Genomic DNA, 15,332 nt, shown 5'->3' on the forward strand with positions numbered 1-15,332 from the left:
GGTAATTTGGAAGAGCTGTCATTGTCTCTACAACCTGCCTTCACAGAGAAGCCAGTTCCAATACATCTTCTGCAGGGGCAGAAGAGGGGAAAGTATTCATCAGTGAACCAGTGTTACCTTCTCATAGTCTGAGCAATTAGAATAGCAACTGTCAGACTCCATGAGGTCTGACAGTGGCGGTTAATAGAAGAACTGTTCTTTTTTTGTTTGTCAAACACCAGCAAAAATGCTTATCACTGGAGAATAAATCCCTTTTCTCCTTCAACCTCAAATCAAACATTAGCTTGTCTGACAAAATGAGCAATGTCCTCATTTGGCAAAGAGTTGTAAGAAATATTTTATTATGTAGAAATATTCACTTACTATACAAGGACACAAAAATACTTGAAGTTTGGGGTTGATGGAAAGTTTGGCAAGGATGATGAGTTCCTCTTACTCACAGGAGAGGCTATTCTTCTTTTGACCTCCTTAGTTGAGGTGAGGACTCACTGAAAGTGACAGGCCTGATAACCCAGGAAGGGAGGCCTTCACTGGTGTGGTGGGAATAGGGCAGGGCATGAAGGGAGAGGTGAATGATGGGCCCTGAAACAGCACAGTATAGCTGAAAGACGTGGACTAGTGAGAGAGTTGTGTGAGAGTCCAAGCTGATGGGGGACACTGAGAGAAGGGACAGAGAAAGGCTCAATAGATCTCAATGGTTGAACAGGGAATTGGGGGAAAATAAGGGGAAGAAACTAGGCAGCTATGGAACTGTTACTAAATGTCTGTTTCCTCATGTATAAAATGGTGATGAGTACTTACCTCTTGGGATTATTATGAAGACTAAATTGCAAAAGTGCTCATAAGTGTCTGGTACATGGTAAGCTCTATATAAGTGCTTGTTCCTTATAGCAGGGGTCCCCCAACCTCTGGGCCACTGACCACTACCAGTCTGTGGCCTGGTAGGAACTGGGGTGCACAGCAGGTGAGCAGCGAGCAAGCTCTGCCTCTTGTCACATCAGCAGCAGCATTAGATTCTCACAGGATCGCAAACCCTATTGTGAACTGAGCATGCGAGGGATCTAGGTTGCACACTCATTTTAAGGACCTAATGCCTGGTAATCTAAAGTGGAACAGTTTCATCTGGAAACCATTCCCCCCACCTCCATCCATAGAAAAGTTTTCTTCTACGAAACTAGTCCTTGGTGCCAAAAAGATTGGGGACTGCTGACTTAGAGAACTCACTGTGAGGGACATGTTTTGGGGAAAAAGGTAGAATCTTTTCTAGACATGTTGTGTGCACGAGCTTATGGGAACTTGGCATTAGGTGTTGGAACTTTGGCTTAAGGTTTGGTATGGTTTGGCTCTGTGTCCCCACCCAAATCTCACCCTGAATTGTAATAGTCCCCATGTGTCAAAGGTAGAGATAATTGAATCATGGGGGCAGTTTCCCCCATGCTGTTCTCGTGATAGTGAGTTCTCGTGAGATCTGATGGTTTTTTTTTTTTTTTTTCTTTTTTGAGACGGAGTCTTGCTCTGTCGCCCAGGCTGGAGTGCAGTGGCCGGATCTCAGCTCACTGCAAGCTCCGCCTCCCGGGTTCACGCCATTCTCCTGCCTCAGCCTCCCGAGTAGCTGGGACTAGAGATCTGATGGTTTTATAAGGGACTTCCCCCCTTCACTTTGGCACTCATTCTTCTGCCACCCTGTGAAGAGGTGTCTTCTGCCATGATTGTAAGTTTCCTGAGGCCTCCCCAGCCATGCAGAACTGTGAGTCAATTAAACCTCTTTCCTTTATAAATCACCCAGTCTCAGGTATTTCCTCATAGCAGTGTGAGAATGGACTAATACAAGGTCTAAACAGAGACACAGATTTTATGGGTGAGAGTTGCCTCCAGAGGAATGGGTAAACTTGCTTAAAAATACTGTGCAAATAAAAAGAGGACAAAGGAAGGTGTCATAAGGAACAATATATTATGGGAAGCAGAGGCAGAGTCTTTAAAGCAGCAGACTAAGAAATGGGTGTCTGAAAAGTATGAGAGCTAGGAACAAGTGGTGTCAAGTCAAAGAAGCCAGGAGATGCAGGGTGCGGTGGCTTATGCCTGTAATCCTAGCTACTCAGGAGGCTGAGGCAAGAGCATTACTTGAGCCCGGAAGGTCGAAGCTACAGTGATCTTTATCTTTATAAATATATAAATTTCAAAGTTTATATCTTTACACACCACTTCACTCCAGCCTGGGTGACAGAAATCCTCTTTCTTAAAAATAAATACATACATACATAAAAATAAAATGCTAGGGAAGCTGCATGGAATGCTTCAGAGGTAAAGGGAGATAAGGACTAAAAAGGCCTAATCTCCTTCTTCTATGACCCTCTGGGTCGTAAAAATGAAGGCTCACATTTTAAAAGTTGAAGTATAGGAAAGAAGGGAAGAACCACCTAACTTCGGGGACAGGGCACAAAAATGACAATAGATTCAGGAGGAAATCGTGGGTAACACGCCCAACAGGTGGCGCCAAATACTTCAGTGGCAGTCTCCGAGAGCCTCAGAACCCCTGCCCCTTCCGCAAGCCTCACTGGAGGGAGCTCCATGCAAATCTGCCAGTCAGCCAGGTGGCACTCCTTTAGTCAACAAAATATCAAGCTTCCACTATTGGAAAGCTCTGTGCTAGATACTCTGAGAGGTGTATGTCTGCAAGTGCCCGTGTGCTCTGCTGTTCCTTTAATGTGTGGAGACAAGAACATTTTGAGAATAAGTCCCATCTATTTTATCTCCCACATAGCTCTCAAATCTACCTACATTTCTTCATCTACATTGCTGCCTGTCTCTTCTACACCACTATTCTCACTTGCTGGGATTAACTGCTGCAATTTTCTAAACTATCCACTCTCAACACCCCACCAACCCTAACATGATTATCCCTAGTGCAATTTCCTTAAAGCGTGTCTATCTCCTAGCTCCCTACTGGCCCACAGCACTGGAAGTCTAGTGCAGTAGTTATAAATGTGGACCCTGAAGCCAGATCGCCTAGTATCAAAACCCACCTCCAGCACTGACAATGTGGTGATACTGGGTAAATTGATTAATCTCTCTGTGCCTCATTTCTTCATCTGTTAAACGCAGACAAGATGTACCTCACAGGATTATAGTGAGGACCAAATGAGTTTACAGGGTTTTTATTTAGCACGGTACATGGGACACACTAAGTGCTCAACGTTAGCTATTAGTGTTTTGAGATGTAAATTCAAGTCCTTATCGCAGGTGAAATGCTCTCCTTGATTTAGCTTCCCTGCTTTCCGGCCTTATCTGGAAGCACTCACCACCTTCATCCCTGCTGCTTCAGCATCACCTAGTTACCTTCTCAGTTGCTGTTTCTTCTGCTGGCAATGTTCACTACACCCATCCACCCCTTACAAACAGGAAGGAACTCATCCTTCTGAGATATCTGAATAGCTCTCACATTCTCAGAAAAGAGAACCCTCTTTTCGGAATTCTTGCTAGATCTCTGCACGTTGTCCCGTTAGAATTACCTACTTTTGCTAAAAATCGTGTGACTAGTTGTCTAATGCTGCCCCTTTCCCTGAACCTAGAATATAAATTCTGAGAGCAAGAAGCTGTTGTCTCATTTGGTGCTGGAAACCAACTAGTAGGATTTTGTGAGGATCTTTAGGGTGATGACCCAGGAAAAAATGAAATCATGGTGACAACACATTAGTCCCATGCTACCATTCCCACATCTCCTTCCCAGCTCTCTATTACAGCCACTCTCTAATTGCTCAGGAAAATCTTCCTCCAGTCTTGCACCAAGCCCCAGAGTAACACCAGTCAGCTCTGGTCCTTGTCCTGGGAGTCCCTCATGCTGGTCACTCATGGAAGCAGGGCCTTCCAATCAAGGTTGTCCTGAGTGAACTTAAGAGCAGGAGTTTGGGTAAGGTTCCAGGCAGGCTGGAACTGGGGTCCACATATGGGTGCACAGTAAGGATAGTCTGTGAAGACCAAGTCATGCCTGTATCTTGGATTCAACCAGTATAATCACACCATGATGGTTAATAATCGCACTCTATTTGTGCTAAGCAAACTCCATGATAAGACCTTATCTTTACCTTATACCCTCTGGCTTGGCAATGCCCAGGTCTATGGGCCTAAGTTTGCTGAAAAGGCAATCAAGGGAACTCAATAAATGTGTGACTGAATAAAACCAACTCTCACCTTCCCCCACATCCCAACAAAACGCTTCCTATGGATATAATAAAAGGGAGTAAATGGCAGCATGAGGGGAGAGAGAAAAAGCAGCAGCAATAGAACCTATGATTCCAGTTGCGGAGAGGAGCATAGGGGGAAATCATGCCCACAGGACTCCACAACTAGTTCTTTTGAGTTGTGCTGGAGACTGCTATTTTGGAATGAAGTCCTTTGGCAACCAAGATGGAACTCAACCAAAGTCCTAAAACAATTACAATCCCTAAGTGAGACAGGCTTGAAATAAGTTCAAACTAGTAAGTCAATCAAAAGAGACTAGTCCAATTGGTTTAAGGCAGGTGTGAAGCCCGTGTCAGCCAGGTCGGCAGTCAAGCAGATGAGCCAGGACTTCTCCCTCTTTAAAGCACTTAGGGTGGTCTGGGTTCAACTTATAGGGAATTAAGTACTAACGGGCCTCCAATGTCAGATTGAAACTTTTATTTTTCCCAACTACAGAATACAAACCTTAAAAGTACACGGGCAGGCCGGGCTCGGTGGCTCAGGCCTGTAATCCTAGCACTTTGGGAGGCCGAGGCAGGCGGATCACAAGGTCAGGAGATCGAGACCATCCTGGCTAACACGGTGAAACCCCGTCTCTACTAAAAAATACATAAAAAAAAAAATTAGCCGGGCGTGGTGGTGGGTGCCTGTAGTCCCAGCTACTCGGGAGGCTGAGGCAGGAGAATCGCGTGAACCCGGGGGGCAGAGCTTGCAGTAAGCCAAGATCGCACTACTGCACTCCAGCCTGGGCGACAGTGCGAGACTCCATCTCAAAAAAACAAAAACAAAAAAAGTACATGAGCAGAAGGGGCTGCAGTCAGACAAAATATTCTGTATTTTGTCCCAAAACTAAGCCAATTCAATCCTTAAATTCCCTCTGAAATGAGATGTAGCCCTTGACATGGACATGCACTTAGCTTAAATCTATTTACTACGATTTTCAGAACTGTCTCATCACCTATTGCCCAACATGTCTATTACTTATGAATCCTCAACATCTGTTCTCAAAAGGGGACCAGAGCTCAAGAACTTTCAATGGTGCACACCAGTTAGTGAAAAAGTCGAAACAAGAATTTGTTCCCCTCTAAAACTGTTTGGCAAAGAATAGCAGGTGGCTCACAAACCTAATTTTTTATTACTATCTCCTGAGCTTTTGAAAATTGTTGCTCAAGCCCGTTTAGTCGGACTCCCTAAAGAGGGCTGAGAATCACTAGTAAAATTTATTGCTTCCAAAATCCACCCTATACTTTGTTTCTGGTGCCATTTATAGCAGAATAAACCATTTGCTTTACTACATTCCTGATTCTAATTTCCATGTTTCTATTCATTTCCTACTATGGTATACTATACTAAGCCAAATGTCTCACTTTTCCAGTATTAAAGCCCCGAATTCCAGAATGCACACATCCCAACCCCCCAACATACAACCCTTCCCTCCCCTTAGCAAGACAAGGTGGTATGCAGAAAGGATAGTTTTGCCATTTAATTGTTGTAATACTCTAGTATTCTAATAAACTATCTGTAAATTTGCAATGTGTGACCATGGCAGCAAAATTTAACAACGAAGTAGGCCCAATTGCCTTTTATAAGGCAATAAACTCAATGCATAAAGTACTTTACCTTCGGCTACCTCCCACCCCTTTCTCACATTTTACATCTTTTCAGGAGAAAATTCACACATCCAGTGCCACAGGGAAAAACCTAAAGCCTACCTCAACATTTTGAGTTCTTGGTTAAAGCATGAATGAGCCACAGATTTTTTTTTTTTTTTTTTTTTTTTTGAGACGGAGTCTCGCTCTGTCGCCCAGGCTGGAGTGCAGTGGCCTGATCTCAGCTCACTGCAAGCTCCGCCTCCTGGGTTCACGCCATTCTCCTGCCTCAGCCTCCCGAGTAGCTGGGACTACAGGCGCCCGCCACCTCGCCCGGCTAGTTTTTTGTAGTTTTAGTAGAGACGGGGTTTCACTGTGTTCACCAGGATGGTCTCGATCTCCTGACCTCGTGATCCACCCGTCTCAGCCTCCCAAAGTGCTGGGATTACAGGCTTGAGCCACCGCGCCCGGCCCACAGAACTATTTTTCATTTAAACAAGAGCAAATTGTAGACCTAAAGATTAGTTCTAAGCACTCAGTTTACAAAAGTGAGATGGATTTATTAAAAACACAGCAAAAGCCTACGGGTTTAAAAATTAAAACAATATAATTATAGGGTAGCTATTGCCTTTTCTCATTGCAACAATATTTTCTTCAAAATTATCAAGACAATTCTTATGATGTTCCTTTTGAAACACTACAAAAACAAATATTAAGGTAACTCAAAACTTGAATAATATTTTCTTTATTTACAAGTTAGAATCAACAAAGACAGTCCAGGGGACCAAATGGGGAGATGACTGAAACCCCCAGGGCCCCAAATGGAGCGGAAGGAAAAAGGGAAAACAGAGTAGAAAAAAAAAGTCAACGTAAAAAAAGAGCTCCCCCTTCTTCCCTCCCCGTGGAGGCTGAGGGGACCACGGCCCCACCCTTCCCCCCAGCCTTACCTAGCTTAAAATAAATTAGAACAAACAACCTCAAAACAGGGCCCTTAGAAGTGAATAGGGCAGCTATGGCCTCAGGTAACTCTACATCAGGGCTTTGCACATTCCCACCCTTGCCCTGCCCCATTTTGAATGGGGGCTCTGTGTCCAAGAGATCACTCCCCAATGGGGCTAGGAATTCAATGTTATTTTGTCCATGTCCCTCCTTCAGTAAATGTCCCTGTATCCCTCCCCCACTGCAGAGCCAGCTCTCCTAGAGGGGGGTGGGGGGGGTGTGAGATGAAGAAGTGTCACAGCAAAGGGGGAAAGGGCAGGTGGGGCAGGGTGGTCTAGGGGTCCGGTCCTGCGGAGCCTTCCTGCCCCATCTGGCCTGACCCCTTAGCCTGAGTCTGAATCACTGGTGTCTGAAGAGGACGACGATGAAGAGGAGGAGCTGGAATCTGAGCTGGAGCTGGAAGCGCTAAGGCGTGACACTGCTACTTGCTGTGCAGAGGATGACTCTGTTTTCTCATTCACTGCAGAACAAATTTGAAAGTTAAAGACGTTCAAGTCTGAATCTTCAATTGTCAGTAAGAGTCAAGAAGGCAGGATGCAGTCAATCGGTAGTGGCCTGTAAGTATGTACTCACCTTTCTTGGGGGGCTTTTTAGTGGAATTGAGCTGTCCGCTGACATCTTGTAACCGCTTTTCTAATTCCCGCTTTTTCTCCAAAGCTAGTTCCTCCTTTGTCTTTCCCACAGGCTTCTTAATGGCTAATGAAAGAAATTTATCAGGATACATTAAGATTGCCCCAAGCATCTTATTATGGGTCCCTAGGTTCCCAAGTTCCTTTCCTGAACATGAGGAGTCAACCAACACATCCCATTATCCCGGGAGCTGACAATCCTGAAAGCAAACAGACCCCATTATTTTTCCTAATCTGTCCTCAGAACCACGAGATGAACCTCATTTCATACGTACTGTAGGGCTTCCGGGGTTTCTTACGCAGGCAGGAAAGGACATAGCGCTCAAGCTCTCTAAGTGTGGATGGCTTGAGTGTTTCAAAATCAATCTCAATCTCTTCTGGGTTTGAATCACGTAAAGAGGGCTCCCTGGCTTGGATTATATGCACAACTCGGCCCAGCTTCTCCCCAGGTAATTTGTTGATGTCCAGGCTCAGCTGCCGCTTCTCATCGTAACTCATGGGCCTGCTCTCTTCCTCCTCCTCTGAATCATAACCTGTAGGCAGGGCAGGTGGGGCTGTCTTTGTGGCCTTTTTGGGGAGCCTACGGGCAAAAAGAGTTGTCAGCCAAAGAATCTTCATTAACCTCTCCTAGTATGTTCCCACTGTTATAATTCAGTGATCCTATTTCCTACCCAGAGTGGAGCTTCTGCTTTTCCATTCAATGGCCAAGTCAGAGGTGGGGTACTGGGACACTGTATAGTGAAACAGCGTTTTATGGAACTCTTACCTGCCAAGCATTTTATTACATTTACTTTGGGCTTTCAAAACTTTATACAGGAATACCTCTTGGAGATAGAAAATTCTGAATTTGGTTCCAGACCATTGCAATAAGGTGAGTACCAAAATAAAATGAGTCACATTACTTGGTTGTTTGGCACTATGTTCTTGACTGTAAGTGGGCAATAGCATTAGGTCTTTAAAAAGACAATGTACGTACATACCTTAATGAAAAACTACTACTAAAAATGTGACACAAAAACATGTTGGAAAAACTGTTGACTCGCTCCATACAGAGTTGTCACAAATCTTCAATTAAAAAAAAGGTGTAATTTCTAAAAAATCTCCATGAAGTGAAGCACAATAAAACAAGGTACACCCATTTAGGTATACTGGTATGGGTCTTTCCACTCCCTAAAACACTACCGAACTACACCATGGGCCAGGTGCAGTGCCTCACATCTGTAATCCCAGCCCTTTGGGAGGCCAAGGCTGACAGATCACTTAAGGTCAGTTCAAGACCAGCCTGCCCAACGTGGCAAAACCCCGTCTCTACTAAAACTACAGAAATCAGCCGAACACTAAAACTACAAAAATTAGCTGGGCTTGGTGGCGCAAGCCTGTAATCCCAGCTATTCGGGAGGCTGAGGCAGAACCGCTTGATCCCAAGAAGTGGAGGCTGCCATGAGCCGAGATGACGCCACTGCACTCCAGCTTAGAGTCTAAAACAAACAACAAAAACACACCAAAAAACCAAAAACTGATACGCCACTAAAAACAAAAGTCTAGACTCATTGATTTAGAGTAACAGGCAAACTACATGGCCCAGGGAACAAATCTTATCTGCCACTTGTCTTTGCAAATAAACTTATTGAAACACAGCCATCTTCATTTGTTTCTAGCTTATAGCTTTCAGAGTTCATTGTCAGAGTAGCTGTGAAAGACCCTATGACTCCCAAAGCCAGGGGTCCCAACCCCCAGACCAGTACCCAGTCTGTAGCCTATTACTGGCCCACACAAGAGGTGAACAGCAAGCATGTGGGCATCACTGCCTCCTGTCAGATCAGCATAAGCATTAGATTCTTGTAAGAGTATGAACCTGTGAACTGCATGTGGTAGGCATCTAGGCTGCATGCTCCTTATGGGAATCTAATGGCCCAATGATGTGAGGTGTAACAGTTTCATACCAAAAACCATCCCCTCAAACCCCGAGTGGAAAAATCTGTCTTCCATGGAACTGGTCCCTGGTGCCAAAAAGGTTGGGGACCAATGCTCAAAGCCTATTGTATCTGTTAACTGGCCATTTAGAAAAATCTTTGCAAAGAGAGATGGCATCCCCTGGAGAGAGAGAAATAGCCCAACTAGTCTCTGCTTCCTACTCTAACTCACTTGGTGCCACTTCCTCCAGAAGGTCCAAAGCCAGAAGGGCCTAAAGCAGCACTGCCACCCCCACTGCCACTTGCTTTCTTGGACTTCTTGGGCTGAGGTGGGCGGGGTGCCCGAGGCCCCTTGTCATCTTCATCGGCCCCAGCTCGGCCTCGATGCTTCTCTGCCTTCCGTTTCTTCTTTTTCTCTTTTTTCTCTCTTTTCCTCTTGGGCTTAGATATTGGACCCTGGGACAGAGCAGCCAGTTGTTCGTGCACTGCCCGAAGCTACAGAAAAAACAAGAAGTGGAAAAAGTAAATAAAGATAAAAAGACAAGAAGAAAAAATCAGGACAAAAAGCATGAACCTCTTACCCAGTAAAAACTTTTAAGAGTGACAAAATACCTGTTCCTGTAGTTCTGCTAACCGATGAGCCCTTTCTTCCTCCGAGTCTGAGCTTTCACTCTCTTCTTCTTCCTCCTCGTCGTCCTCATCTTCCTCCTCCTCTTCCTCAGAGGAGCTCTCACTGCTACTTTCCTCACTGGAGGACTCTGAAGATGATTTGGCCAAGCCAGGGGGCATGGCAGTAGAGACTGGTAAAGGCCCTGGTTCCAGTGGTTCATCTGGCATCTTGGCATAACGGAACTCAAATACATCCTATAAAGAGGCACAAACTCAAAACTATGCTGATGAACAGTGGGTGCCCTGCATACCCAGCCACCAAGTGATACAGCTCCAATTTACAACTGTACAGACAAGCGAGACCCTCATGTTGAGGCTACGCAGCACAGATGACAAAATAACTCCCCATACCATTTATTTTTCCAACTCCAACCTTTCCGCTCACCTGAAGCTTTCGTGCCATTGCCACAACATCGTGATCTGGGGGATTGTACTTATAGCAGTTGGAGAACATAAGCCGTACATCAGCAGCAAACTCCTGTGCATCCCGGTAATCACGGTTCTCCATCTTCCGCTGCAGAAGGAGGCAGCATCAGAAGCTGCACAGGCAGGAAGACTCACCTTTCCCTGCCAACCCCAGACACCACAAGAAGAGCCCTCTCTTGAGAGCACAGTGGGGATGACCTTAAGGATCTGTGCCCTGGGGTTCAAGTTTGAAGTCAAAGGAATTTGGGTGGGTTGAAGAGATATTTATGTCTAGAAAAAGAAATCATTTCTAAGTGACAGAGAAGAGGTGGCCTATGACTGTCTTTCCACCCCATAACTTCCTTAACCCAACACTGCCACAACATTAGTACTTAATTATAAACAGTATTGTTCCCAAGACAAAGAAACCCCACCCTACTGTTTCAAACTCCAGAAAATATGAATTCTCAAACACCAGACCTTCTTTCTGTTCCACTATTTTATAAAAGTAAACTGCCAAGAACCAAAGACTGCTGTGTGCCCACATAAGGCTACTTAATGTTTTGCACCTAGGCTCCCATCACTGCCTGAGCATCCCATCTGCCCATGCAGTGGGTACCTTGACAGTGCTGAGGTCCATGGGGTGCTTAATGATGTCATGGTAGTCATGCAGGCCAAGTGCAGAAGCATCCACTGGTTTATAGAAAGGCCAAGCATAGGCAGCATGCTTCTTAGAGAGTAACTCCTTCAAAATGCCATTGCAATGTTTTAATTGTTCTGAAAGCTTTCCTTTCTTAGAGCTCTGGTGTTGTTGCTGAGAGTCAGGCAAGTCTTTGCGTGGGGGCTTGATGGGGCGACCACTCTCTCTACGCATAGGGGGAAGCCGTGCTGCTTTAGGCTCAAGACTCCCAGGAGGGCTAGCTGGAGAACCAGGAGCCAGGATGGCTGTAGGTGTAGGGGTGGTAGTATCTGCTTTCCGCTTTACACCTTTTTTCTGCAGAAAGAAAGATAAGGAATCTATTACTCCAAGCCCACCTTATTTAAGACCCTTGCCTCCCTGCTGCCCAGAGGAAATCCACAGATCATACCTTGGCAAGAGGCTGGGCTGGAGGAGCTGCAGTAACAGCAAGGAGCGGGGGTCCAGCAGAGTGCAGGGACTTGAGAAGTGGAGAGGAAATGACTGATGGGTGGGGAATGTTGAGGACAGTGGTAGGTATCTCAGGTGGGGGAGTATACAGGGCTGCGTGTGACACAGAAGAGACGGCAGGCACCTGATGGGCACTGGTAACACTGCCCTGGAGTGCTAGGAAAAAGGAAAAAAGCAAGTATAGTTTGATTCTCTTTCCCCTATCTTTAGGTGTCCATTTGCAAAACTCCTACTCTTCCTACCTGCCAACTTGGCCCCCTTCTTGTGGCTGTTCTTAGGGATGGTCACCACCAGTTCTTGTTCTTCTTGTGGCATTGATGCAACTTTCTGTAGGAAGATCTTTTCCAGAGTTTGTGCCATTAGGACAATATCATCAGTGGGCTATAAGAACACAGACAACAATGAAGAAAGTTAAAAAAAATGCCAACAGAAGATAGACATACACCATCTTTCTCAGAGGCATTCAGACTCTAGGCCATTACCATACCCCCCGCAAGTCACCTTGTCATCAAATCTTGAAGAAAATTTCCTACTCCAGACCACTACTAATTTCCACTTTCTCTTAACTGTGTCTCCCAAAATACTGAAGAAAAAACTACATGGTCCTTTAAAGTTCAGAAGGGATTAAGAGCTGAAAAGAAAAGAGATCCCTAGTCTACTCAGGTCTCTGGTGCTCTCTAAGAAATAGGGCCACCACCCCCCCAAGTATGAAGTGTTCTACTTAAATAACCTTTAACTGGAGCTCTGGAAGTCACATCACTGTGTTCAATAGTACCATCTAGAATCAGGTTTTGAAAACTGACTACTCTACCTGGGTAACACCCTTACTAGCAAAGCACTTAAGCTTTATGTAGACAAAGTATCTAGCAATAATAGAAGTCACTGTTTATCTGCATCTGCTAAATGAACACACAGAAAAACTCACCTTGTTGTAAATGTAACAGTTGGTGAACATGGTATTAAAATCTTGCATACACTCTGAGGCAGCCCAATAATAATTGTTTTCAAGTCTCCTCTTAATAGTACCCATGTCCATAGGCTGTTTTATAATTTTGTGATAATCCTAAATAGAGAAATGTTAGGTCAGAACCATAGGAAAATAAATGCTTACAGACACTACGGATCCCCGACTCTCTCTCTCACACACACACACCCCCCTCTAAGCATCAAAGGAATATTTACTTAAACTGCGGCCCCAGTTAAACTGTGGGACAAAATAAATAAATAAATATTCTTGACACCCACAGGGAGGCCCCTGCTGCCTTTCTCTAACCACCCACCTCCCACCCACTCTGGAAACTTCCCATCCTGTGACATTACCTCTGGGGCTGGCTATCCATGGGCTGCATGAGGGAAAGGAAGAAGCTAAGAATTTTGGCCACCGTGGTCCTCTCCCCAACCCGAGGTGGGAATCTGTAAAATGGAGCCAGGGCACAAAAGTTAAGGAAGGACACATGGAGGGCACAAGGAAAGATGCCAAGATAGTTACAGCAAGCGGTCGGATCAATCACAAAGGACCAAGAATCCAGAAATCTGGTGGCTAACTGCCCTACAGGGGAGAAATGGGAACTCCCTAGGGGCCGCAGCATCTACACTAGGCAGACCACCCCCATTCACACGCAGTCTTGCTCATCCCATACCTCCCAGGCTCCAATGTCTCTACTCACCGGTAGACCCAGTTTGACAGCATCCACAGGCTGCCGGAATGGCCATGCAAACTGATGTTTCCACAGAGCCTTCATCACTACCTTGTGTAGGTATTGCAGCTGGTTGGTAACTCGTCCTGGCTTTTTGGGATTGGACACTTCCGGGGGTGGTGGGTTGGCAGGGGTCAGTTGCAAAGCAGGCACCGAAGCCATTGTGGGGCTCTCAAATCCCTCATACAAGAGGGAGGGTTTTCGAATCCTTTTCCCTGGTGCCGCTGCTTCTGGGCCCAGCCCCAGCAACCCTGCATTCCCTTCCCCAGGGAGCCTGTAAAGATGGGAAACAAAATTAGGGCAATATCGTGCAAATCAGAAAAAAATGCATTTGCACAAAGGTCTAATAAATCCAGGTGTTGGCCCTAGTGAGGTGGTTGCACTTATGCCAAGTGATTTAAGCAGAAACAATATCCAAACAATCTGTGGAGCTTTTATTGCTGGCCCTGCCTTTCTTTTATTAGTATTTTTAGTATACTATCTAGATCCCACCTTCTGAACTCTAACGACTTCTTTTTCGTATTTTAAACTCTAAAATTGTTTCTGATAGCGCACAATATCTCAGAACTACAGCCCTATGGGGATGGGGCTTAAGCAAGATGGGAGGAGCTAAGAAACTCAAACCCCAAGCTTCCTCCTCACTGGGGGGTTTGGTGGTTGCCATGGTGGTTGAGCGCTGGTGAAAAGAGGAAGAGAACAAATTATGGACATAGAAAATTCCATAAAATGCTGGTAAGACATCGAATAATCCACCTAGATAGAAGAGAGAGCACCATCTTCCACAAAGTCTGGGTAGTTAACGCCACAACAGAACATGGACTAAAAACTCAAATGAAAAACCATACCAACTTAAAAAACACCCAGACAAGGAAGCATTTGTCAGACTTCACAGCCCGAAACTGCCAAGCCCCCAAAATTATTCGCACCAAATGAAAGTCTCCTCACTCCAAGAAAGTCAAAAACCCGTACAAAACAGTCAAGGTCACCAAGTGATAGCCCCCTTCCACCCACCCACTACACAACACGATTCCACTACCAGTTCCCCACTATAGCACCAACTCCAGACACCAAACGCCAACAGTGGTTCATCTACAGTCCCTCAGGTGCTCCTCCGATGAGTTTCCTACCACCTAAGATTTAAGACATTATATGGGAATCTCATTGTTTACAACGCAGTGCTGAACGAGGAACCTTAGATCTACCCTCCTGCTCCGAACGAAACCCCTAACATTAGGAAAAAACAATGCCTCCACCAACACACACCACATACAACCCACTCGCCCAAAGAAAACAAAAGATTTAAGGACATATCCTGGGCATTAGGAACCCGCAGACTTGGAGAGTGATCCCTTTACCCTTCTCCGGGAATCCCCGTTGCCAGTCCCTTAAGCTATCACCATGGCAACCCTACAGGGCGCTAGAGGTGGCCGTGAATCCCCCCTAAAAAACCATGACAAACCGCCGCTAGACACCAGACCCCATCAAACGCCAGAGCTGCTGTCCACCCTCACTACACTCCACCGCCAAACTAGCTCTGCCTGACTCGGTGAAGACTGGGCCACGGCGGCATCAAGTGTATAAAATGACAACCTGTATTCCCCTCCATGCGCAGTAGCCGGGCCGCCACCACCGTTCCAAAACCGTCGCTCAATGCCCTCCGCGCGGCCGAGTCAACAGCCGCGCCGCCAAACAGCAGCGCGCCGGGGCCGCTCCGTACTCCCCCCGAGCACGGCGCCCCACACCCCTGTGCCGCCGCCCGCAACATCCCCTTCCCACACGCGGCTCCCGGGAACGTACTTGTTGTGAGGGGTCACGTTTTGCAGCATCTTGACCGCAGGGAACCGGCGCTGCCCTCAGCCGCGGGAAGTCCGGGTGGCCTCGGTTCCCCTCACCGCCCGGTCCAGCATAACCCGGTAAGTACGGGGGAGGCCGTTCCTCCTGGGCCTCCAGGCAACAAACCCCCTGCCGGACCGGCACGAAAGCAGTCTCTTTGGGGCCTCTCGGAGAGCTCCCGGCAGCTTGGCGCGCTCTGCAGACGGCGGACAGCAAGAAAATGGCGGCGGCCT

General features: G+C 46.3%; 1 protein-coding gene across 3 annotated transcripts; it reads right to left on the reverse strand.

The window, feature by feature from the left end:
* Window positions 1-6,536: 6,536 nt before the first annotated feature.
* Window positions 6,537-15,201, reverse strand: LOC105474429 (bromodomain containing 2). Of its 3 annotated transcripts, XM_011729050.3 has the most exons (13): window positions 15,064-15,201; window positions 13,237-13,540; window positions 12,890-12,982; window positions 12,495-12,632; window positions 11,812-11,950; window positions 11,511-11,725; window positions 11,042-11,416; window positions 10,403-10,531; window positions 9,961-10,212; window positions 9,581-9,843; window positions 7,711-8,015; window positions 7,380-7,502; window positions 6,537-7,266 (listed from the first exon to the last, which is right to left on the reverse strand). In XM_011729050.3, the coding sequence occupies exons 4-13, from the start codon at window positions 12,603-12,605 to the stop codon at window positions 7,130-7,132; spliced, it is 2,049 nt and encodes a 682-aa protein (XP_011727352.1). In that variant the 5' UTR covers window positions 12,606-12,632; window positions 12,890-12,982; window positions 13,237-13,540; window positions 15,064-15,201; the 3' UTR covers window positions 6,537-7,129. The 3 variants fall into 3 exon arrangements, with proteins under 3 accessions (XP_011727352.1, XP_011727347.1, XP_011727351.1); XM_011729045.2 differs by lacking the exon at window positions 12,890-12,982; XM_011729049.3 differs by lacking the exons at window positions 12,890-12,982; window positions 15,064-15,201 and adding an exon at window positions 14,857-14,903.
* Between the last annotated feature and the right edge of the window lie 131 nt (window positions 15,202-15,332).

The sequence above is a fragment of the Macaca nemestrina genome, chromosome 5, assembly GCF_043159975.1.
Source record: "Macaca nemestrina isolate mMacNem1 chromosome 5, mMacNem.hap1, whole genome shotgun sequence".
Taxonomy (NCBI): domain Eukaryota; kingdom Metazoa; phylum Chordata; class Mammalia; order Primates; family Cercopithecidae; genus Macaca; species Macaca nemestrina.

Bases quoted from the DNA above. Each gene is read 5' to 3' on its own strand.
- LOC105474429 (XM_011729045.2), bottom strand. From the start codon at position 15,092: ATGCTGCAAAACGTGACCCCTCACAACAA. The intron at 13,541-15,063 runs GTACGTTCCCGG...CCATCTTTACAG, and splicing joins AACGTGACCCCTCACAACAA to GCTCCCTGGGGAAGGGAATG. The intron at 12,633-13,236 runs GTGAGTAGAGAC...TTCTCTATTTAG, and splicing joins CTGTCAAACTGGGTCTACCG to GATTATCACAAAATTATAAA.